The sequence below is a fragment of the Phacochoerus africanus genome, chromosome 6, assembly GCF_016906955.1.
Source record: "Phacochoerus africanus isolate WHEZ1 chromosome 6, ROS_Pafr_v1, whole genome shotgun sequence".
NCBI lineage: Eukaryota > Metazoa > Chordata > Mammalia > Artiodactyla > Suidae > Phacochoerus > Phacochoerus africanus.
The window spans coordinates 62,864,524-62,890,687 of record NC_062549.1 but is presented as its reverse complement, the minus strand read 5'-3'; the positions used below and the strand labels follow the sequence as shown (position 1 = coordinate 62,890,687).

The following is a 26,164-nucleotide window of genomic DNA, read 5'->3' as shown; positions in this document are numbered from 1 at the left end:
GCTGGTGACAAATATTGGTGTGAGGGTGCTTAAGCCAGTATTTTTATATGAGTCATAACATTCATAACCATCATCATATTTATTTATTTGTTTGTTCTCATGGCCCCACCTGTGGCACATGGAAGTTCCCCGGCCAGGGATTGAATCTGAGCGACCTACATCACAGCTGCAGCAACGGCGGATCCCTAATCTGCTGTGCCAGGCCAGGGATGGAGCCCACACTTCGCATTTACATAAGCTGCTGCCGTCAGATTCTTAACCCACTGGGCCACAGTGGAAACTCTATTTTGTTTTTGGCTGTGCCCACCGCATGTGGAAATTTCTGGGCCAGGGATTAAACCAGTGCCTAGCAACAACCTAAGCCACTGAAGTGACAACACCAGATCCTGAACTCACTGTGCCACAAGGTTACTCTTGACAACCGTGATATTAAAACTTCAATTCCAGGCTTATTAGACATACATTTGGCTGACTTGCTGCCTATGAGTCCCTAAAGAAAAATATCTCCACGTTCATCTCAGAGAATGGCATAGGGAGACTGCCAAGAAATGCATAAAGAGTTGGATCGAATTTCCCACATCTTTATACATGGAATGTACCAAAAGACTAAAGAACAGATGCAAATCAATTAAAACTATTTTTTAAGGATATGTAATCTGAAAGCTTTTCAGGAAAGTTTTCGTTTCTTTCACTTTGAAAGAACTAAAGTGTGCATTTTAAAAAATGAATAAGGAGTTCCCTGGTGGTTCAGTAGGTTAAGGATGTGGTGTTGTCATTGCTGTGGCTCAGGTTTATCCCTGGCCCAGGAACTTCCACATGCCTTGGGCTCTGCCAAAAAAAAAAGTATAGAGCTATGTCTTCGTTCCCCTCAAAACAGGTTTCTTATTTATTTATTTATTTATTTATTTTGTCTTTTTGCCTTTTCTAGGGCTGCTCCTTTGGCATATGAAGATTCCCAGGCTAGGGCTCTAATTGGATCTGTAGCCACCGGCCTATGCCAGAGCCACAGCAACGCAGAATCTGAGCCACGTCTGCAACCTACACCACAGCTCACGGCAACGCCGGATCCTTAACCCACTGAGCAAGGCCAGGGATCGAACCCGCAACCTCATGGTTCCAATTGGGATTCATTAACCACTGTGCCATGACGGGAACTCCACGTTTCTTACTTAAGGCTCAGGAAATGGACTTTTTTCAAAATTCTGGGTTAGCGTTGACTCAGGAGGAATAACATGGTGCTGGGCAAGTTGCCGTTTATTTTGTCAATCCCCTAGCACGGTCTCTGCCTTGGGACGGAGTCACTCATTAGGAATCCCTGTCAGTGCAGAATTAGGCATTCATGAGGATCAGAGGATCAGAGGAGGCTTGGAGAGGATTTCAACATAGTCTCAGGACTGAGACCCTGTGAGGAAGGCAGGCTGACTAACAGAGAACAGCCTTGACCTTTCCACCCTACAAATTCAAATGCAATTTGTCATTCGATGTAAAATGAATTCGGCCGAGTGTAATCCTGCATAACGGAGAGATCTTGCCCCGGAAAAACTCAAGAACATGAAAGAAGGGTATTGAAAAAGGAAATCAACAAAATGGTTGAGAAGGCACATCCATATGCTAATAACAAATTCCTTTTCCAAATAGTAGCCAGCCCTGTGATTCCCTGGGCAGTGTAGACTCCGTTGACACAGAAGGGGTCGGAGTGGGGAATGGATGCTCATTTTCCTTCTCTCCTTGGAATTGGACATATGTTTTTCTCTTGACATTTCACTCTCTCCTCTTGTAATTTAAATGAAGCCATTCTGTTGATGATTGCGTTCTACTTATTGTGATCACCAGAGAGGAAAGGTTGAATTGCAACTGTCTTTATCTTAATCCAGAAACGTGTTCGTTCTCTGAGGACCTTTTTGAGTGAGTCAAGAGCCGGGACTGAACAGAACTCACTTTCTGGGAGAAGCTCAGAGAACTAAACTTGAAATTAAAGCTCCAAATCCCTCAAACTTTGTAAGGAGATGTCCTGGCATTTCCAGAACCTCCACTGTTTTTTTGTTTGTTTGTTTGTTTGTTTTTTTCTCTTCACCCAGGGAACTTTCGACTGTCCTAGCATTATGCCAAAGTAAGTCTCCTTTTTTATACTATAGGTTCTTTCTTGCTTAAGTGCCCCCATTAATTGAGTAGCAGATATAAAGACTGGAATGGGAGTTCCTGTCACGGTGCAACGGAAACATATCCGACTAGGAACCATGAGGTTGCAGATTCGATCCCTGGCCTCACTCAGTGGGTTCAGGATCTGGTGTTGCTGTGAGCTGTGGTATAGGTCACAGATGGGGCTCGGATCTGGCATTGCTATGGCTGTGGGGTAGGCCAGTGGCTACAACTCCGATTAGACCCTTAGCCTGGGAACTTCCATATACCCTGGGGTGTGGCCCTAAAAAGACAAAAGACAAAAGACAAAAAAAAAAAGGACTGGAATGGCCTGGAAGCCCTATGAATTATGACATGTATTAAGTTCCTTTATTTGGCATTTGAAGTTCATTATTAATATCCATTTGAAAGCTTACAATTATGAAAGAAAGCAGCCTTGTAAATAGCTGCAAATAATTCTCCAGCAAACTCTTTGCACAGCGCAGAGTAATTTATGGAATTTACTTGGATTATAAAAGCAAAGAAACAAAAAGTTCTATGGATTTACTCTTTGTCCTTGCTATCTTATCTTGAAGTGCTCTTTAAATTTCTTTCCTTGCAAGATCAAGAAAATATTCAGGAGTTGCTGTTGTGGTTCAGTGGGTTAAGAACCCAACATAGTCTCCATGAGGATGCAGGTTCAATCCTTGGCCTTGCTCAGTGGGTTAAGGATCCGGTGTTGCCACAACCTGCGGAATAGGTCACAGATGCGGCTCAGATCCCACATTGCTGTGGCTGTGGTGTAGGCCAGCAGCTGCAGCTCTGATTTGACCCCTAATCTGAGAATTTCCATATGCCACAGGTACATCCCTAAAAAGAAAAAAAAAAAAAAGGAAATATTTGAAATTCCCATCCCTATCTGCCAGAGACACTGCTTAAGTCATAATAAGTTATCATCCATCTTACCTCTATAATCGTAAAAAGATCTCTCTACTATCTGGAATTCTGCTTTAATGGGGAACTCAGTGGCCAGAAATTGACTATGACCCAAAGGAATTATTATGTTCTTGAACATTTGGAAATGTGAGCCTTTTTCTAAAAAGAGTGGTCATGAGCAATTACACTGCTGTGCTTTCTTTCCCACTTTTACTGATATGAAGCTGTCTTTAAACTCTAACAGGAGATTTGCTGCATATTTTTGTCACGAACCCTACTTATGGGGGTCCCCACCTCCCTCACCTCCCCATACACATCTCATGCTCCAGTCACCAATTACTCATTATTCCACAATAATGATCTACATGGTCACACTGCTGAGCCATTGAATATATTGTTTCCTGGACTGGACATGACTATCTTTTCTTCTTCTTCTTCTTCTTTTTTTCTTTTTTTGTCTTTTTGTCTTTTCTAGGGCTACACCCGCGGCATATGGAGGTTCCCAGGCTAGGGGTCTAATCGGAGCTGTAGGCACTGGCCTACGCCACGGCCACAGCAACTCGGGATCCGAGCCGCATTGTGACCTATACCACAACTCATGGCAACACCAGATCCTTAATCTGTTGAGCAAGGCCAGGGATCAAACCCGCAACCTCATGGTTCCTAGTTGGATTCGTTAGCCACGGCGCCACGACAGGAACTCCATGACTTTCTTTTCTGTTTTCCACCTGGCAAAGCCTCCTCCAAAAGTTGAGACTCTCCTGTGTGTCTTACAAGCACAATTAGCGCCTCTAACCTCTGTGCTCACAGAGAACCTCATTTCTGCACTTGGGCTTCAGTATTAGAACTTGTTGCTTGTGGGTCTGTCTTTCCCACCATGAGGAAGCAAAGGGATAAATCATTTTTGTGTTCCTAAGACCAGTAGCAGTGCCTATCCTGTTATCTCCGATAATACAGCCAGTGGCAAGGCTGGAAAGTCTGCATTGATTAGGGTAAACCCTCATTCAGTTGCTAAGGGTTCGCAACTTGGCCACTCCTGGAGAAAGTCCACATTCATGGATTTATCTGCAACAGCGCACAAGCCAAATCACTCTTCATTCAATAAAAATATTGGGATTTGGAGTTCCCAATGTGTTGCAGTGAGTTGAGAATCTGACTGCAGTGGCTCAGGTCACTGCAGAGTTGCCAGTTGGATACTGGCCCCAGGGCAGTGGGTTTAAAGATCTGGTGTTGCCGCAGCTGCAGCTCCAATTGAGTCCCTGGCCTGGGAAATTCTATGCTGTGTGTATGTATATATATATATATATATATATATATATATATATATATATATATAAATGTGATGGACAATTTCAGGTGCACTATTCATGTGTTTTTTTTTTTTTTTCCTATATCAGTGTTAAGCATTGGGCCATAGGGCTATGAATAAAAGGGAAAGAAAAAAAACATTGGATGAAGAAGAAAGCCACTCTGGGGCTGGCAGAAGGGATGTGTGTGGAGGAATCCTAGGTCCTCTGCTGTTTTCTTCAACAAAAATAGTAAGTGTTGGATATTGCTATTCCTTACTTGGAAAGTGAAGGGGACAAAAGAAAAGAAAAGAAAGAGAGAGAGAAAGAAATAGGGAGGAAGGAAGGAAGGAAGGAAGGAAGAAAAGAAAGGAAGAAAAGGAAAGAGAAGGGGAAAAGAACCGGCCAATGTAAATTTTCATTTAAGAAAATATGGATCCACATTTAAACTCTGATATGAGTATTTACTCCTTATCATTCAAAAATAGAGCCGGGGACATACTCATGGCTCCTCTAAGCTCACAGTTGTGAAGAGGTCATTTGAGAAATCAGAGCCACCAGCGGGATAGAGCTCAGGAATGCTCAGAAAAGTCTTTCTCTACCTACATGCACCACCAACCCCATCTTCACCTCAGCGGTTATCAAAAGGGACTCCAGTTGGGTCCCCTCCCCTGCTTGTGCCCCAGACGGAAAGCCAGGTCTGGGGAGGGGGCGTGTCTTCCTTCACCACAGACTCCTTCACCAGATTCCTTAAGATGATCCAGCGGAAGCGCGAACACAGCGGAAGCCTGCGGTTTTCTTTGTTGTCAGTAGCCTGCAAGCCTCCTTTCAGCTATTAACATTATACCCTTTCTGCCCAGACTGAAAAGAAAATCTGGAATTGGTGACTGTATCCTGCTCAACCCCTTCCAGATCAGTGTCTGATAAACCCCCCTTGGGTCACAGGGCTGTTCGCTAGTGTGTCTGTTCCCACATTGCCCTTGACACTCCAAGATGGGAACCAACTCTGAAGATTAAAATAATGCAATTAAGGAGTTCCCGTTGTGGCTCAGCAGTAACAAACCTAGCTAGTATCCATGAGAACTCTGGTTCCATCTCTGGCCCCACTCAGTGGGTTAAGGATCCAGTGTTGCCGTGAGCTGTGGTATAGGTCACAGATGAGGTTCCCACGTTGCTGTGGCTGTGGAGCAGGCTGGCAGCTAGACCTTTGATTCCACCCCAGCCTGGGAATTTCCATACACCATGGATGAGGCCCTAAAAAAGACCAAAAAAAAAAAATTAAAATAACTTAATTAAACACCGGTGGCAGACATGGGATTCACAGCCGTATATACATTATTTTATTCAACTCTTCCAACAGTCTCAAGAAGTAGGTATTGTTATTGTGGTGGGATTTTTTTGTTTGGTTGGTTGGTTTGGTTTTTTTAACACCTCCCTTGTCCAGATGACACTTGGGGAGGCAAAGAAACGGGACTACCATTAAATAGCCAGCCAGTTTCAGTGTGGGGACTTGAGCCCAGGAAGCCTGTCTGACAGTAGAGTCCATGTGGTTAACCTGCCTTCCAAAGACTCTCAGAACTCCATCCAGCTGGGCAAAGACTGGCAGCAAGTCACAGGAAGGTCCAAGGTCCAAGATACTCCACATCTGTGACTGCTCAGACAGCAACGCACGTGGTGCCCAGCAATGAGCCCACCTTGTGGGGTTTCAGTCTGGCCCCCAAGGTCACCTCCCTGATCCTGGGCTGGATCTCGAGAGGGGACTGGAAATTATTTCAGGCCACATCCTATGGGTCTGCCCAGGGCATGGACAAACGGGACTGTGACACCCTTGCAGAGACATGGGAAGAGGCAGATGAGTTCAGCTGCAGGGCTGGCAAATGTTTTCGGGCAACTTAGAAAATGGCAGCTTTGGAGTTCCCATCGTGACTCAGTGGAAACGAACCTGAGAAGTATCCATGAGGACACAGGTTCGATCCCTGGCCTTGCCTCAGTGGCTTAAGGATCCGGCATTGCCATGAGATGTGGTGTGGGTCACAGACACGGCTCAGATCCCAAGTTGCTGTTGCTGTGGCATAGGTCAGTGGCTGCAGCTCCAATTCATCTCCTAGCCTGGAACCTCCATGTGTCGCAGGTGAACACACCCATCCCCCCAAAAAGAAAGAAATGGCATCTTTAACTATCCTATCTTAGAGAGGCCAGAGGCAGTACGCTTCAGCCAGGTAGAGCCACCCCTGAGACAGCTGGTGGCAACGTGTCCAGATCTCAGCAGATGATCTTCTTTCCTCTGTCTTTTTTTTTGGGGGGGTGCTATGCCCATGGCACGCAGAAACTCCTGGGCCGGGGATCAAACCTGCACCACGGCAGTGACAAAGCTGGGTCCTGAACTGCTAGACCCCTAGGGAACTTGTCTTCTGCCCTTTATTTTCTTGTCTTTCTTTCTTTTTTGGTATTTCTAGGGCTGTACCTGCCGCATATTGAAATTCCCAGGCTAGGGTTTGAATCGGAGCTGTACCTGCTGGTCTACGCCACAGCTCATGGCAACGCCGGATCCTTAACCTACTGAGCAAGGACAGGGATTGAACCCGCATCCTCATGGATACTAGTTGGGTTCACAACCTGCTGAACCACAATGGGAATTCAAAGATGGGAAACTTTGTATTATGTATATATTACCCTACATACAGAAAGATTGTCCCAACAAGACCCATTGTGGGGCGGGGGGGATGGTTGTCCAAAATTGTTTCAAGTGTATGTGCCAAATCTTCGATGGTGTAAATCAACCTGTGAATGTATTTAATCCACTATAATAATGTACATTAAATGAAATTCACTCGTCATGAGCCAACGATGTTCTTTTTTCTTTTCTTCCATTTTTTGTTGCTGCCAAAATAATACTACTGACATTAAGTCTTTCACCTCCCTCAGAGTTATCAATTTTAGGATAAGTTTCCTGATGGCATGATCTCGCCAGATCCAGGTGGTGGAACACTGGTCTTTGGCTTCTCCACATAAGCACGTTATCTCAGGTTATACTCATGTGTTTGGAGACAGAGCCAAATTATAGACTGGATCTCATTAGTTTCAGATTTAAAAACATGACTCGAGAAAAACAGTGACTCAAAAGCACTCCTCTCAGCGCATGTCCTGTTTATGTAGATATTAGCTTGTCTGCCAAGGAAGGTAAAGTGTGCCCTTAACTGTGAACCCATACATTTTCTCTTGTTTAGTTGAATACTTTGATGGACCTACCAGACACGGGTGGCAATTCCTATACTTCTTTAAACACAGACATCAATCGGTATACAGAGCACAAGCATTTTGAAAAAGCCATACATTAAGAGGCAAGACCTGCTGGAGGAATCACAAATATTTATTCTAAAGTAGGTCTTAGTTCGGCTTTCTCCCAACTCGGGCTGTCTGCTGACATCAGACGCTTATTCAACACCCCGAACCCGCTCTGGTAGGAGTCAGTTCATCATTCTGATTGGCCACCCCTCCTTAGTTTCAAAGAAGACCCAGATAGAAAAAAATAATGTTAAGCACTTGAAATGATAGGGTTGATAACCTGAGTCTACAATGGACTGAAAGGAGCTTTATTAAAGCGCTCCTCATGGCCAGGTACACAGTAGAGATGCCTGGTTCTGCCTGCTGATTTAGCAGGTGAGCCTGAGGGTACCAGCAATACCTGGGTGTGTATATTTGTCCAATTTTGAAGTTTGGTATTAGGGAGCCCACTGTGGCCACATAGCTAAGCATGGATTTCCCTTCCATGTTATATTAACAAACAAATTTTCATTTTCAGAAGTTCCTGTGGTGGCTCAGTGGTAAAGAACCCGACTAGTATGGATTTGGGTTTGATCGCTGGCCTTGCTCAATGGGTTAAGGATCCAGCATTGCTGTGAGCTGTGGTGTAGGTCACAGATACAGTTCAGATCCAGTGTTGCTGTGGCTGTGGTGTAGGCCGGCAGCTGAAGCTCTGATTCAACCCCTAACCTGGGAACCTCCATATGCCGCAGGTACAGTCCTAAGCAAAAAACAAGATTTTCATTTTCATTTGCTTGAATACTTCTCTCACAACTGCTTTCAAACTCAAGCAGGGAAAAGAGGGGTTGGCTCCCCTTGGGCACCTTCAAACCCCAACGATAAGGATTCACTCTCCAATCTTCTGCACATTCTAGCAAAGGTCATTTGTACAGAGAGGCTCTCAAAAAACATTTATCAAATTGAATCAAAAGCTATAACCAATGTGCACAGAATTTATGGAATGTTATTTTTCTTATGCTTATTACGTCCCCATGTATAAACTATATACACAATAACTTAAATGTCTCCTTGTGAGATTAATGAAGGATAACATATTCTGTATATAACAGAAAATATTTATTTCCTATTTACAGTTCCATTTTTACATAAATCATTGCACATCATATATCAAAAAAGAAAAGAAAAAAGGAAAGAAAAAAATATAAACCATAAACGTCGGTGAAGAAAGCATTACACCATATGATAATCAGCAGTCTCGAAGTTCTCGTTTCTTGCCCTTTTTTGATTTTCGGGTTGTTTCTTGACGAATAGTATCATACTCCAAAATGGCCATTCTGGAAAGTCTCTGTAAGTATTGAGATGGTGCTCCAGCCAGAGGATCACTGAAGCCTGAACCTGAAAATAAAGAGGGGGGGGGAGAAAGGAGAAGAAGTAGGAGAAGGAGGAGAAGAAGAGGAAGTGGAAGGGGGGGAGGGGAGGCGGGAGGGGGAGGGAAGGAGGAGGGAGAGGGAGAGCAGGAGGAAAAACCCAACTATTTCAGCTAAGCACACATGAATGATATTCTCTAAAATGTGTCACAAACAAAATATCTGCTCCTCAAATGACCATGAAACACTACTAGGTCTTCAGATAACACATGATTTGAAGTAGTAGTGACAGCTACTTAACTTTCTAGTGACTGAGATGATATGTCATCCCAAAAAATATTTAACTGAAAAATGCTGTGGAGTTCTGTGACAGCTCAGCACATTAAGCATCCAGCGTTATAACTGCTGTGGTGCAGATTTGATTCCTGACCCAGGAACATCTGCATGCCAAGAGTGTGGCCAGAAAAATGCTTATTATTTATTTATGTTTAGGGCTGCACCTGCAGCATCTGGAAGGTCCCAGGCTATGGGTTGAATTGGAGCTGCAGCTGCCAGCCTACACCACAGACATAGCAATGCTGGATCTGAGCCACATCTGCAGCCTATACCGCAGCTCACAGCAATGTTGCATCCTTAACCCACTGAGCAAGGCCAGGGATAGAACCCACATTCTCATGGATACTAGTTGGGTTCTTAATCCACTGAGCCACAATGGGAACTCCTGTACTTCTTAGATTTAGTTTTATATCATTAAATACAAGTCTGTAATGTACTTCTTAAAACATGAGGTGTCTGTGGAATTTATTCCAAAATAAAAGGCATGAGCTCCATAAATAATTAACCTATTTCATATTTGACATGCTTATCAAGTTACTGTCTTCAAATAAAACCATTTCTTAGTTCTCGTCATGTCTCAGCGGTAATGAACATGACTAGTATCCATGAGGATGGGCGTTTGATCCCTGGCCTCACTCAGTGGGTTAAGGATCTGTGCGCTGTGGTGTAGGTCACAGATGTGGCTCAGATCCAGTGCTGCTGTGGCTGTGGTGTAGGTCAGCAGCTGCAGGTTCTGACTGGACCCCCTAGTCTGGGAACTTCCATATGGCATGGGTGCAGCCTTAAAAAGGCCAAAAAAAAAAAAAAGGAAAAAAAACTCCATTTCTCATAAGTGCTAAGTGAAATAAAGAGTAAAATTATAAAGTAAAATAAGTCATTCACTGAAACAGCATTAATCAAGCTTCTATTACAGAATTGTAGTGATAAAAATAATAGATAACATTTATTGAATTAGCTATGTCAAGTATTTGTCATCTGTCATCAACACAAGACTATGAAGTAGGTAATTTGGTACCATCTTGGATTATAGATTTACAAAAGAATTTGGAAATTGTTAGAGACAGGATTTAAATCCAGGTTCATCAAATTCCAAGTTCCCATGTAATCACAACATATCCATGTGGTCACAACATATTGCTCTAAATATGTAAATAAGTATAAATCCTATTTAGAAACATACAAGGCTTTGAAATATATGGATCCATATTGCTTTAAAATACTATTATTTAATTGTAGTATTTATTATTTTTTGAGTTGCTGTGGCTGTGGCCAGCAGCTATAGCTCTGATTCAACCCCTAGCCTGGGAACCTCCATATGCCATGGGTGCAGTCCTAAAAAGAAAAAAAAAAAAAAAAGGCACCCCTTCACCACTGCCAGCTGCAAAATAACTAGATTCTAGGCATTACACAAACCTCAAAAAACTTCAGAGTTGGTGTCATACAGACCAATGCAATTAAGTTGGAAATGGCTACCAGTAAAATAATTTAAATATTCTCAAATATTTAGAAATGTATACACACATTCTAAATTACTCATCAAAAAAGCAATCATAATAAACTTTCAAAATACTCATAACTAAATAATAAAGAAAATATTACAAAACTTGCGTGATGCAGCAAAAGTTTACATAGAGGGGTTTATACCCTAAAATTCCAATGTTAGAAAAGAAGAGTGAAAATTAATAAGCTAGGTATAAGATATACATTGGGAAAAGAATAAATCCAAAGAACATGAAAAAAAGAAGATAATACAGGAAAGAGGAGAAATCAGTGACATAGAAAACGAACTTGAAGAAAGAAAGGTTTTTAAAAGCAGGAGAGTTCCTCATTGACAAAACTAATTAGGAGTTCCCCTGTGGCTCAGGGGTAATGAACCCAACTGGTATCCATGAAGACTAGGGTTTGATCCCTGGCTCACTCAGTGGGTTAAGGATCTAGCATTGCAGTGAGTTACAGTGTAGGTCGCAGACACAGCTCAGATCTGGCATTGCTGTGGCTGTGGCTGTGGCATAGGTTGGCAGCTGTAGCTTCAATTAGACCCCTAGCCTGGGAACCTCCATATGCTGCAGGTGTGGCCTTAAAAAGACAAAAAAAAAAAAAAGAAAGAAAGAAAGAAAGAAAAAGAGAGAGAGAGAAAAGACTAAAAAGGAAAGACTCTGGTTAGACTAATTAAGGAAAAAAAGACAGGGGATCCCTGGTGGCTCAGTGGGTTAAAGATCCAGTGTTGTTACTGCTGTGGCTCTAGTTGCTGCTGTGGCGAAGGTTTGATCCCTGGCCTGGGAACTTCAGCATGCCAAGTGTGGTGAAAAATAAATTTAAAGAAATATATTTAAAAAAGAAAAAAAGGCAGAAGCCCCCCCCCCCATAATATTAGGAGAAGCAGAGCAGAGACTAAACTTTATGCCAATAAATTTGAAAATTTACACAAAATGAAAAAAAATTCTAGAAAATAAAACTTACCAAAATTGATTGAAGAGGAATTAGAATGCCTTAAGAGACCTAAAATTAAAATGACTGAATTAATATTAAAAGATTCCTCCAAAGAAAACAGGTGATGCAAATGATTTTACAAATGATTTCTATCAGACTTTCAAGGGGGAGATCACCCGAATTTTAGGTCATATCCTTCAGAGAATAGAAAAAGCAGAATGCTCAATTCATTCCATGAGGCCATTACAATTGTGACACTGAACCCAGACAAGGAGAGGACAAAAAGGAAAATTAGTGGTAATCTGGAAGTTCCTCTTGTGGCTCAGCGGTATCGAGCCCAACTAGTATCCATGAGAACGTGGGTTTGATCCTTGGCCTCTATCAATAGGTTAAGGATCCAGTGTTGCCACAAGCTGTGGTGTAAGTCGCAGACTCGGCTCAGACCCCAAGTTGCTGTGGCTGTGGTGTAGGCTTGTGGCTACTGCTCCAATTTGACCCCTAGCCTGGGAACCTCCATATGCCGAAGGTGTGGCCCTAAAAAGACAAAAGACAAAAAAAAAAAATATATATATATATATATGTACAAGAAGCATTAGCAAAATAAGGACAACTAAGTCAATAGATAGAAAGGAAGTTTAAAAAAAGAGAAGTATTCCACACCCTTAATAAAACATCTGGTAGGAGAAAAAGACAAGCTAGTCTACCTTTTGATTTCTCCTGAAGAGGTGTCACAGTGCATGTTGGCTTAGTCTTCTTTATCCTAAAATTATATATTGTCATAAATTCACTTTTGTAGAAATCCAGAGTACATTAATTCTTTTTATAAGCAATAATAGACAAGAAGCTTGCTTTCAGTGAAATTCACTTGTTGAAGGACATCATAGGAAAATTAAATAAACACTGGAGTTCCTGTCCTGGCTCAGTGGTAACAAACCTGACTAGTATCCATGAGGATGTGGGTTCGATCCCTGGCCTTGCTCAGTGTGGCCCTGAGCTGTGGTGTAGGTCACAGCTGTGGCTCAGATCCCTCATTGCTGTGGCTGTGGCGTAGGCTGGCAGCTGCAGCTCTGACTGGACCTCTAGCCTGGGCAATTCCATATGCTGCAGGTGCGGCCCTAAAAAGAAAAAGTGTTTCCTTCCTTTTTAAAGGAAGGAAACTCCTTCCATTACAAAGAATCCAGTCAGAAGCAGATAGGAACCAAGTCACTATCTCGGTTTTTGATAATAAATTTTACCAGTGGATCAGTTTTATGTCTAACTTTTCCCCATCTTTATCTTATCACTAATCATAATTCAGGGACTGCTACAGGGAGGGAATCAAGATTAAATGAAAAGGGAGTTCCCTGGTGGCTCCCTCGGTTAAGGATCTTGTGCTGTCACTGCAGTGGCTCTAGTCACTTCTTTGGCATGGGTTCAATCCCTAGCCCGAGAACTTGTGCAGCTGCAGGTGAGGCCAAAAAAAGAGATTAGATGAACAGGATATCTAGATATGCCACATATCAACTTTCACTTAGTTTTGCTCTCTTTACCTATTAATCACTACAATCTCAATTTTGTCATGATTAACTTTTGTTCCTGCTGGAATAGACCTAGATAATGAGAAGGTTATTAGAGGATATAGGTCATGACTGAATCTGCTGTGGAGGAGCTAGCCCATAAGAATTTCAAATTTCTTGTAACTATACTAACTTTTACAAGTCAACTGTAACTTCTATTTTTTTTATTTTATTATTTTTTTATTTTCCCACTGTACAGCAAGGGGGTCAGGTTATCCTTACATGTATACATTACAATTACATTTTTTCCCCCCACCCTTTCTTCTGTTGCAACATGAGTATCTAGACAAAGTTCTCAATGCTATTCAGCAGGATCTCCTTGTAAATCTATTCTAAGTTGTGTCTGATAAGCCCAAGCTCCCGATCCCTCCCACTCCCTCCCCCTCCCATCAGGCAGCCACAAGTCTCTTCTCCAAGTCCATGATTAATTAATTTAATTTAATTTAATTTAATTTAATTTAATTTAATTTTGTCTTTTTAGGGCTGTTCCCTTGGCATATGGAAGTTCCCAGGCTAGAGGTCAAATCAGAGCTGCAGCTGCCAGCCTACACCATAGCCACAGCAACTCGGGATCTGAGCCATGTCTGTGACCTACACCACAGCTCAAGGCAACGCAGGATCCTTAACTCACTGAGTGGGATCAGGGATCAAACCTGCATCCTCATGGATGCTAGTTGGGTTCGTTACTGCTGAGCCACGACAGGAACTCCAAGTCAGCTGTCACTTTTTTTTTTTTTGCCATTTCTAGGGCCTCTCCCACGGCATATGGAGGTTCCCAGGCTAGGGGTCCAATTGGAGCTGTAGCTGCCGGCCTACACCACAGCCACAGCAACGCTGGATCCGAGCCACGTCTGCAACCTACACCAAAGCTCACGACAACGCCGGATCCTTAACCCACTGAGCAAGGCCAGGGATTGAACCCGAAACCTCATGGTTCCTAGTCAGATTCGCTAACCACTGAGCCATGACGGGAACTCCCCGCTGTCACTTTTAAAAGCACTTCACTTCTGACTATTTTCAGTTATATTACCGAAGTATGATGCCTTGAGAGTCACTGAAAAATTTTATCATTGAAGAAATTTAAAAACACGTGAAACTTTTATCAGAGTTTTAAGATCAAATATTTGCATATGGAGACAAGACAAACAAAAGGATACGGGGTTGTAAACAAGACAGACAGAAATGAGTACTTCCCTGCTTTGCCAAGACTGTTCTTTCACAGGGCGTTGTGTGATATGAAGGGGAGAATAAAATACTTGTAGGCTACTTGTCATATTCTCACTAGAATGGCTGAAATAAAGACACAGGGAAAAGAACTAACATTTACACTTGCCAAGCACTTCGTAAACATTTTGGCACTTAGACACCACTCTTCCACTTTGTACCTGAAGAACCCTTGGCGTAACATGCATACAATATATTCAAATTATCCTTAAGGAAAGTCTTAAGTAAAGTATCCTTAAGTAAATTATCCTGAAGTAAATTCACACTCAAGTCAATGTATAATGTCGAGGAGTCATTTCACAAACAGCCAAATTGCAAATGAAAAAAAGTAATAAACTGAAATAGGGTGAAAACTGTAGGAAGCAAAATGAAGACTTGGGAGTCCCCACTGTGGCTCAGTGGGTTCAGAATCCGACTAGTATCCATGAGCGTGCAGGTCCCATTCCTGGGAACTTTCATATGCTGCAGGTGCGGCCCTGAAAAAAAAAATTACAAAATGAAGACTTAAAATTTAGAGGCTAGGAGTTCCCATCGTGGCACAGTGGAAATGAATCTGACTAGGAACCATGAGGTTGTGGGTTCGATCCCTGGCCTCCATCTGTGTGTTGAGGATCTGGCATTGCCATGAGCTGTGGTGTGGGTCATAGACACGGCTCAGATCTGATGTTGCTGTGGCTCTGGTGTACGCCGGCAGCTGCAGCTCTGATTCAACCTCTAGCCTGAGAACTTCCATATGCCTCGGGTGCATAAAAGGCAGAAAATAAAATTTAGAGGCTAATTCAGGGGTGTTTTCTGGACTTCCAGTTTCTTTCAGATAATCATAAGCATTGGAAAAAGGCAGCAAGATTGGTCTGGACTGAGACAAATCCACGGCCATAGGCAGCCCTATACAATTTTTACCCCTACCCTCCTCAAAAGGCACTGTGACTTCCAGAGAAAAAGACAAGAGTGAGCCGAGTGTCAGGGATACAGGTGTCTCAGTAATGATGGAAACTCACTGTCCTAAAGTAGGATTTCATATTCATGTTTCCAGCCGTCTCTCTTCTTTCTATGTCCCTCTCATGCCCCCTCTTTAACTGCTACCATCTACTCTACTAGCAACTCACCATCTCTCTCCTACTATCTCTGATTCTCCCTTATTTCATTATATATTTTTATAGTTTGATACTCAGATAAACATGAAAAGTGATGGGAAAAGCTTTATGTACGCTACTGGTCATTATGGTATTATTTGCAAAACCAAAAAAGTCAAAGCAACTTAAAACTCCAATGATAGGAGAGTTCCGTCATGGCTCAGTGGGTTAAGGATCTGGCCATTGTCACTGCAGTGGCTCTGGTTGGCATGGGTTCAGGTGTGGCAAGTCAGGTGTGGCAAGTTCCTAGCCTGGGATCTTCCACCTGCCATAGGTATGGCTGAAAAAAAAAAGTCCAATGATAGGGAAATTAAAGTTAAATAAACTATGGATCAACCAATGAAATATAATGTGGCCAGTAGAGACTAAAGATTATGTAGTGACATGGAAAAAAGTGTATATGTAATATGAAGTAAAACAGGGCAGAATGAAAAACTGTAAGTACACTAAAATCACAACTCAAATAAAAATACATGAAAATGAAGGATGATGGAGGAGAATCCCCAACAATAAAAATGGATATGTCAGAATGGGTAAATTGTCAAATAATTGCTTTTATTTTTTTGCCCCAAATTTTCTGCAAAGTTCTTAATTATTTTCATAATTTAAACTATTCAAAACTTTTCATTTTTAGTGTGTTCTAGTTCTTTATTTCTTACCAAAATTTATGTCAAGAGTAATTAATAAGACCAATAAGACTAACGAAAAACTCAGCAAATACGTTCTGAAATTCCAATACATGTGTGCTATGTATAAGCAGAAGACTTTAAAGTTCCCTTATAGAAGGAGATAATATAAAAATACATATCCTCTCTTAAAGAGACTTGCGACTCAGATTGCTACGAATGCTTAGTCGTTTTTTTAAGGTTGGTAAAGTGAATTAGTACCGGACATTCAAAAAATACACAATAAATAAATAAATAAATAAATAAAAGCAGAAACCAAATAGGATATGAGACTGCCTTTCTAAGTAATTTATAGACCCTTTTGGGGAAAGTTTTCTGTTTTCTTCTCTTCTTTTTGGCCATCCCATGGCATATGGAGTTCTCAGGCCAGGGATCAGGGCCGAGCTGCAGTCATGATCTAAGCCACAGTTGCAGCAATGCCAGATCCCCAACCCACCAGGCTGGGTGGGGATGGAACCCATGTCCCAGTTCTCAACATGCTGCTGATCCCATTGTGCCACAGAGGGAAGTTTTCTTTTAATGATATATCAGGCAGGGAGTTCCCTGTTGTAGCTTAGTGGTAATGTACATGACTAGTATCCATGAGGATGCAGGTTTGATACCTGGGCTCGCTCAGTGGGTTAAGGATCCAGTGTTGCCATGAGCTGTGGTGTAGGTTGCAGACGTGGCTCAGATCCTGTGTTGCGGTGACTGTGGTGCGGGCCAGCAGTTGTAGCTCTGATTCGACCCCTAGCCTGGGAACCTCCATGTGCCATTGGTGTGGCCCTAAAAAACAAAAACAAAAACAAAAACAAAATATGTCAGGCAATCTGATTTATAGTAGGAAAGGTGTTAATAATAATGTTCTAAATGCCAATATTCAAAGCCAGTGGACTTTTCTGGCTGACAAACTCATTTCCTCTGATAACAATGCGAGGTCTTCATGAAGCTGACAGCTCAATCAGAATCTCCCCTCGCACCACTTCAAACTAGAAATGAAACACAAGATTCTGTATTCAGGGTACAGGAACCTATTCATATTACAGAGAATTCACGTATTTTTATTGCTAAAAATTCCAATATTCTCATAAGCAATCCACACTAGAGCAATATCCAATAAAGTTTTTTTTTTTTAAGTAAATCCTTATGTCCTTTCTGGCAACGCCTCTTGAAAATGTAAAAACTGGTGAAAACCACTAATTTTAAAAATTAAATCCTATATGCAAAAAAAAATAGTAGGCAAGAATTAGATTCACTAGCCAGAAAAAAATCTCTACATTCAACAGTGTTACTTCAGATAAATATTCAACAAGAGAGAATCAAACAGAAATGACCTACCTGACAGGAGGCATCTCAGTATCAGCCCGCAGGAGTCTTTTATGAACATCTAGCGGAGTGGAACTGACACTTTTTTGGCAATTTTGCAATCCTGGTAAAAATGGCATTTTGACACATTCTTTGAAGTCTTCTAGACCAAATGCCGTGGTATATTCTAATGAAAAACAGTATAATAACCATCTTATTATTTCTTGATTAACTGCATATCACTTCTTTTGCTGTATACTAAAATGCATGCTAAGTATACTAAACCAGCCATTAAGAAAATAAAGGTAGGAGTTCCCGTTGTGGCTCAGTGGTTAATGAACGCTACTAGGATCCATGAGGACGAGTGTTCAGTTTCTGGCTTCACTCACTGGGTTAAGGATTCGGTGTTGCCGTGAGCTGTGGTGTAGGCTGCAGACATGGCTCGGATCCTGAGTCGCTGTGGCTCTCCCATAGGCCGGTAGCTACAGCTCAGATTCACTCTCTAGCCTGGGAACCTCCATATGCTGCAGATATGGCTTTAAAAAATGAAAGAAAGAGAGAGAGAGAGAGAGAGAGAGAGAGAGAGAGAGAGAGAGAGAGAGAGAGAGAGAGGGAGAGAAAGGAGGGAGGGAGGGAAGGAAGGGAAGGAAAGGAAGGAAGGAAGGAAGGAAGGAAGGAAGGAAGGAAGGAAGGAAGGAAGGAAGGAAGGAAGGGAAGGAAGAAAAGAAATGTAATGTAGCTAGCATCTTTCCTAAGAGAATACCTTTCAATTCCCAGGATTAGAGGAAAGAGCTGATCAAGGAGCTAAGAATCAGCACTAAGAAGGGCAACTTCTCAGGTCTCCCACAGTCATTTCTGTCCTCTGCCTTCATTATTTTGTTCCATCAGAATTCCCAGAACATTCGGTACATTCACATTGAAGTAGAGTTTAAAAGCACGTTTGAGAGTGCACTTACAAGATCTGGTACTTTAAATCTTTTCACCTTCCTGCTTTTGTGTACATCATCAAGAAGTGCAAATATATGAGTATCTGAGCTAGCAATGAAAGAGGAAAGAATTCTATTTCAGGCATTGATTTCAATGTTCTTTCTACCCGATTCCACACCAGATCTATAAACAGCAACATCTGAAGCATCAAGAGGGCTTCTACTGAATTCATGGATTTGGTAAAAGAGGTTGCCAAATTATTATTATTATTTTTAAAAGTTCAAGGGAGCTCCCATTGTGGCTCAGTGCTAATGAACCCAACTAGTAACCGTGAGGACTTGTGTTCAATCCCTGGCCTCACACAGTGGGTTAAGGGTCTAGCATTGCCATGAACTGTGGTGTAGGTCAAAGAAACGGCTCAGATCTGATGTGGCTGTGGCTGTGGCTGTGGCTGTGGTGTAAGCTGGCAGATACAGCTCCGATTCGACCCCTAGCTTGAGAACTTCCATATGCCATGGGTATGTCCCTAAAAAGACGAAACAGACAAACAAAAAACTTCAGGGAGTTCCCTTTGTGGCACAGAGGAAACAAATCCAACTAGTATCTATGAGGATGTGGTTTCGAGCCCTAGCCTCGCTTAGTGGGTTAAGGATCAGGCGGAGCTGTGGTGTAGGTCACAGAGGCTGCTCGGATCTGGCGTTGTTGTGGCTGTGGCGTAGACCAGCAGATGCAGCTCTGATTCAACCCCTAGCCTGGAACTTACCTATGCCACAAATGCGGCCCTAAAAAGCAAAAAACAAACAAACAAACAAAACAAGACAAAAAACCCTTCAAAATGAAGACTGTAAATGGAAAAAAGCAGATTAAAAGGTTAAAGGTTTAGGTCATTTTTGAACATAGAGAATTGTTTTTTAAGTTTTCTCTGCCAAGCAAGTCTAGCATAGAAATAGCAATAGTATTTAATGGGACCAGAATTATATTTAATGAGATTGGAGTTACATTAAATGCTCAAAATGCTATTTTGCCACCTTTGATTATCTGTCTTGATCAAAAACATATAGTCTCTTTTCAGCAATTAGATTTGGAGGTAGGAGTACAGATTAAACTGTTGTCTTCTGAGTATCTTTAATGCGATTCTAGTGAAAAACATTAAAAAAATATAGCAACACACTCAGTGGATTAAGGATCCCCTGACATGATGGAATGGTTAAGGAGTTTGAATTTTGCTATTTTCAAGAATTATATTTCCATTAATAAAGCCAAAGGCAGAATTCAGGAAACACAATTATATTTTCAAATGAAGGGGGAAATCTATTACATTCATATATAAGTTGAAAGTCCTCAAATAAGTCTTTATTGAATAACTACAAGATATATTTTCCAGGAGTTCCCACCGTGGAGCAGTGGTTAACAAATTCGACTAGGAACCATGAGGTTGCGGGTTCAATCCCTGCCCTTGCTCAGTGGGTTAAGGATCCGGCATTGTCATGAGCTGTGGTGTAGGTTGCAGACACGGCTTGGATCCCGTGTTGCTGTGGCTCTGGTGTAGGCTGGTGGCTACAGCTCCGATTGGACCCCTAGCCTGGGAACCTCCATATACCGCAGGAGTGGCCCAAGAAATGGCAAAAAGACAACAACAACAACAACAAAAGATATGTTTTCCACATAGCTCACTCAAATAATAAAGTTTTGATTAGAATTATTAATATAAAAAGGTTCTTTTCAAGATTTGAGTTTCTTAAAATATAAAAATGAGGAGTTCCTGTCATGGTGCAGTGGAAACGAATCCAAACCAGAATGCAGGTTCAATCCCTGGCCTCACTCACTGGGTTGAGGATCCAGCATTGCTGTGGCTGTGGTGTAGGCCGGCAGCTGCAGGTACAGTTAGCCCTGGGAACCTCCATATGCTATGGGTGGGCCCTTAAAATAAAATAAAATAAAATAACATAAAATAACATAAAATAAAATAAAAGTACTACACTGATCTCAAGAGTAATTTTTTAGAATTTGTTTCCATCATGAGTTACAGAATATCCTTAAGTAAGTTAATTCTAATCTACCTCCATTTTTAAAACTTTTCCATTAACTTGAGGTATTCTCCTTCTTACATAAATGTTACAGAAATCAATGTCTCAAGAGTTCCTGTTTCGGCTCAGCAGTTAACAAACCCGACTAGTATCCATGAGGACTCGGGTTCAATCCCTGGCCTTGATCTGGCATTGTCATGAGCTGTGGTGTAGGGATCCAGCGCTGCTGTGGCTGTGGTATAGGCTACAGCTCCTATTTGACCCCTAGCCTGGGAATCTCCATGTGCCACAGGTACAGCCCAAAGAAGACAAAGAAAAAAAAAAAAGAAAGAAAGAAGGAAAGAAAGAAAAGAAATCAACATCTCATGACTGTTTAAAAAAAAGTACATATAAATTCAAGCCATTATTTCTATATTTTAAGTAAAATAAGAGTAAAAATGAAGTTACCTTTCCTCATCTTTTGTGTTTCTAAAATTGCTTTCCTCCAACTGCTCTCAAAGAGAAAACAACTGTCAATGGAATTTCTGGTGACATTAGAAGGCTCAAATTTGATCTCAGGAGATAGTACCGGCATTTTTTCTTCTTCTTTCAACAATGCTGATGAAAGTGAGATGCTACACCAGATTCAGGACACAAAATACGAAAAAAAAAAAAAAAGTATTTTGGAAATAAATATTCTTCTAATTTGTTTTTCAGCACACAAATTAAATACTCATAGATTTAAATGAAAAGTTTAGTTATCACATGTAAAAACATATTCTTGCAATTTTAGAGCAAGAGGCCTTTAAGAATATAGCTAAAATAAGAAGTAAATATTTCTTTTAAATATTTCAATATTTTAATGAATTCTTTCAAAGTCATAGATATTTAGCAATATAAAAACAATTTAAAGTCCAACAGCAAGTTTTCATGTACAAGACAATGGAATGCTTAGTATTCTCTCAAAAAATATTACCATTATGCACTATGACCAAGTGAGACTTATCTCTGGCATGCAAAAATTGTTCAACATACACAAATTAAGCAATGTGACATACTACATCACAGAGTAAAAGATTTAAAAATCACATGATCATCTCAGTAGATGCAAAAAAGGCACTTGATAAAATTCAATATCCCCTTCATAATAAAAATTTTCAACAAACTAAGCATAGAGAGAAATTATCTCAACGTTAAAAAGGCTATACATGGGGAGTTCCCTTTGTGGCTCAGGGGTTAATGAACCCAACTAGGATCCATGAGGATGCAGGTTCAATCCCTGGCCCCACTCAGTGAGTTAAGGATCTGGCATTGCTGTGGCTGTTGCTGTGGCTGGCAGCTGTAGCTCCGATTAGACCCCTAGCCTGGGAACGTTCATATACTTCCATATGCCATGAGTGCAGCCCCTAAAAAGAAAGAAAGAAAAAAAAGCTATATATGAAAAGCCTACAGCTAGCATCATAATTGATACTAAAAACTGAAAGCTTTCTTTTAAAAAGACAAGGATGCCCAGTCTCAAAACTCTTATTCAACATAGTTCTGGCAGTCCTAGCCAGAGCAATTAGATAGAAAAGGATCCTCCTGTATAGCACTGGGAACTATATATAGTCACTTATCATGGAGCATGATAATGTGAGAAAAAAGAATGTATACATGTATGTGTGACTGGGTCACCTTGCTGTACAGTAGAAAATTGACAGAACACTGTAAACCAGCTCTAATGGAAAAAATAAACATCATTATTAAAAAAAAAAAAAGAAAGACAGAATAGGCATCTAGATTGGAAAGAAAGAAGTAAAAACTGTCCCTATTTCCAATGACATGATATATATATATAAAACCCTAATGACTCCGCCAAAAAAATGTTAGAACTCATAAAGGAATTCATGAAAGTTGCAGGATGCAAAATCAACAAACAAAAATCACTCACATTTCTATACACTAACAACAAACCATCTGAAAAAGAAATTAGGGAAAAAACCCAATTTATAATAGCATCCAGAAGAGTAAAATACTTAGGCATAAACTAAGGGAGTAAAAGAATTACACACTACAAGTCTATAAAACATTGATAAAGGAAATTAAAGAAGAAACAAATGAAAAGTCCATTCCATGGACTGGAAAACTTAACATTGTCATATACGCATACTACCCAAAAATCTACAGATTCTAGGCCATGCTTATTGAAACCCCAATGCAAAATAATTCAGGAGTTCCCGCTGTGGCAAATGGGATCTGCAGGGTCTTGGGAGCACTGGGATGCAGATTCAATCCCTTGCCCTGTACGGTGAGATAAGGATCTAGCATTGCCCCAGCTGCAGCTTAGGTCACAAATACAGCTTGGCTCTGATTCCTGGCCTGGGAATTCCATATGCCTCGGGTGGTCAAAAAATATTTTAAAAAAAAAAGGAAGAAAGAAAAAGAAAAAACCACTTTAGAGTCCCTGTTGTGGCTCAGGGGTAACAAACCCGAGTAGTATCCATGAGGTTGTGGGTTCATTCCCTGGCCTTGCTCAGTGAGTTAAGGATGTGATGTTGTCATGAGCTGTGGTGTAGGTTGCAGAAGTGGCTTGGATCTTGCATTTGCTGTGGCTGTGGCATAGGCCGGCAGCTACTGCTCTGATTCGATCCCAGCCTGAGAAGTTCCATATGCCACACATGTGGCCCTAAAAAGCAAAAAAAGAAAAAGGAAAAAAAATTCAAAGTTGTAGCAAAAACAATTCAAAAATTCAAATGGAACCCCAAAGGACCCCAGATAACCAATGTGATCTTGAAAAAGAAGATGAAAGCTGGAGGCATTGAACTTTCTGATTTCAAAATGTCACAAAGCTAAAGTAATTAGGACAATACTGGCATAAAGACAGACACATAGGCCAATGGGACAGAAGAGAGTCCAGAAAACAATCCATACATATACATTCAGTCAATCAACTTTTGACAAGAGCACCAAGCATACACAATAAGGAAAGAATAGCCTCTTTAACAAATGGTGTTGGGAAGATTGGATATTCACATGTAAACGAATAAAGCTGAACCCTCTCTTATACCCATGCACAAGAGTCAACTCAAAATGAATTAAAGACTTACACCTAAGACCTGAAAGTGCAAAACTCCTAAAAGAAAACATAAGGGGATTAAAGAAGATGTGGCCAAGATGGTGCAGTAAGAAGACCCTGAGCTCACCTCCTCCCATGGACACACCAAAATGACAATTTCCAGAGCAACTACTGATGAGAAAGACCAGAAGACTAGCAGAAAAAGATCCACAACTAAAGATATAAAGAAGGAACCACAATGAAATGGATAGGAGGGGCGGAGATGTGGTGCATTCAAGACCCCAGACCCCCAGGCAGACAAACCACAAATGGGAGGAGAATTACAACTGCAAAGGTTCTCCCAAGGGTGTGAGGATTCCAAGCCCCACGTTGGTCTCCCAGAGCAGGGGGTCCCATACCGGGCAGATGAGCCTTATAAAGTTTGGCTGTGAGGGTCAGCAGGACTTAGAACCAGAGGACTGTAGGAAAGAGACTCCATTCTTTTTTTTTTTTTTTGTCTTTTTGCCTTTTCTAGGGCCAGTCCCTCGGCATATGGAGGTTCCCAGGCTAGGGATCTAATCGGAGCTGTAGCCGCTGGCCTATGCCACAGCCACAGCAACACGGGGTCTGAGCCATGTCTGTACCTACACCACAGCTCACGGCAACACCAGATCCTTAACCCACTGAGCAAGGCCATGGATCAAACCCGTAACCTCATGGTTCCTAGTCAGATTTGTTAACCACTGCGCCACGACGGGAACTCCAAGAGACTCCATTCTTAAAGGGCACACGCAAAATCTCACATGTCCAGGACCCATCCTAGCCCCTGGCAAGTACCAGTCTATGGTTGTATGAGTTTGACTTTTTCCTTTTATTTTTTCTTTTTTGGCTGCCTGGGGGCATATGGAGTTCTCAGGCCAAGGATCAGATCAAACCACAGTTGCAACCTATACTGCAGCTGTGGCCATGGTGTAGGCCGGCAGCTGTAGCTCCAATTTGACCCCTAGCCTGAGAACCTCCCTGTGCTGCTAGGGGGAGAGGTCTTTGGGACTTGGAGATGAGGTCTTGGGTCTGCTTTGACATCACAGTGTTAGCTGTTAAAGGCAGGAGTGGGAACGAGAGAGTTTGGGGCTACGGAGTGGGAGTTAAGAGGGTTAGGAAATGCTGTTGGGGACAGCAGAGATAAGGGAAGAGTCACAACCTCAAAGGATGCCAAGGGCCCACCTGCATGTCTCCAAGAGGACCTGCCAAGTCCTCCAGCTCTGAGCTACCTCAGAGGACTCCCCGTTATTCACCAATGCTGCCGCCATCCTCTTTATCCTTGGGGTTGATCCAAGCAACCAAGAAAGAAGAGTAGCTCATTCTTTCTTTAATGCTCTTGGAGTCTCTCTGGATTTCATAGGGTTTATTTCTCCAGACTTGAGAAAACAAGACAACCATAAGGGCAACAACAATAATAAAAATAACAACAAATCTAAACGAAGATATGGAGCAAATTATACTCTCCAGTCTTTTTTTGTTTGTTTTTCTTTTTAGGGCCACACCTGCGGCATATGGAAGTTCCCAGGCTAGGGGTCAAATTGGAGCTGCAGCTGCTGGCCTACACCCCAGCCTCAGCAACGCAGGATCTGAGCCTCATCTGAGACCTACACCACTGCTCACAGCAACACCAGATCCTTAACCCACTGAGTGAGGCCAGGGATCAAACCTGCTTCCTCATGGACACTAGTCAGGTTTTTTGATTTTTTTCGTTTTTTTTTTTTTTATTGGAGAACTCAGGTTTATTATGCTGGTGGGCCCAGAGGAGATCACTCTCCATAGTCTGAGCCCCAAAGAAGGGTCTCACAAGGCTTTTATGGGCTAGCTCTTCCAGGTCCGTCCTTGGCAGGATGGACCAGAGTGAGAACAGCCAGGGTTGTAATTGCAGAGGCAACTTTACAGAAGCAGATGCATGGGGGAGGGCTAGTCAGGTTCTTAACACTCTGGGCCACATTGGGAACTCTTACTCCCCAGTCTCAAAAGACTCTGAATCACAATCCAGATTCCATTCTAAGAACTATTCTCTTCTTGTACTTGTAAAGGTGAAGATGATCAGACAGCTTTCTTTCAGCTCCAAGGCACACCCTTCTTTTCTTCTTAGAATCCTCTCAAACAGGACAGAAAAAAGCCACCAAGGGACTAAGAGTAAAGGCCTCTTGGGGCATTTTATCAAACAAGGTCAAGAAAAAACTTTCTTGGCATTCTCGTTGTGGTACAATGGAAACGAATCCAACCAGGAACCATGAGGTTGCCTGCATCCATCCCTGGCCTCACTCAGTGGTTTAAGGATCGGGCGTTGCTGTGACCTGTGGTGTAGGTCACAGATGCGGCTCGGATCTGGTGTTGCTGTGGCTGTGGAGTAGGCTGGCAGCTGTGGCTCCGGTTGGACCCCTAGCCTGGGAACCTCCATATGCCACGAGTGTGGCCCTAAAAAGCAAAAAAAAAAAAAAAAAAGAAAGAAAAAAGAAAAAAGAAAACTTTCTTAAAACTTCGTATTTTGAAAAACTTCACACAATGAATACACGAGGGCTCATTATA

At 41.8% G+C, this 26,164-nt stretch overlaps 1 protein-coding gene across 3 annotated transcripts in view; it reads right to left on the bottom strand.

The window, feature by feature from the left end:
• Positions 1-8,701: 8,701 nt before the first annotated feature.
• Positions 8,702-26,164, bottom strand: part of C6H8orf89 (chromosome 6 C8orf89 homolog) — a 30,521-nt gene continuing 13,058 nt past the window's right edge. For 2 of the 3 annotated variants that reach the window (XM_047783754.1, XM_047783755.1), the window contains exons 2-7: positions 21,022-21,188; positions 17,654-17,807; positions 14,488-14,583; positions 12,442-12,497; positions 11,768-11,806; positions 8,702-8,999 (exon numbers count right to left, since the gene is read on the bottom strand). In XM_047783754.1, coding sequence (XP_047639710.1) covers positions 8,851-8,999; positions 11,768-11,806; positions 12,442-12,497; positions 14,488-14,583; positions 17,654-17,807; positions 21,022-21,148 — 621 coding nt within the window. In that variant the 5' untranslated portion in view covers positions 21,149-21,188 and the 3' untranslated portion in view covers positions 8,702-8,850. The remainder of the gene's footprint in view (positions 9,000-11,767; positions 11,807-12,441; positions 12,498-14,487; positions 14,584-17,653; positions 17,808-21,021; positions 21,189-26,164) is intronic. The other variant, XM_047783756.1, reaches the window with a different exon arrangement.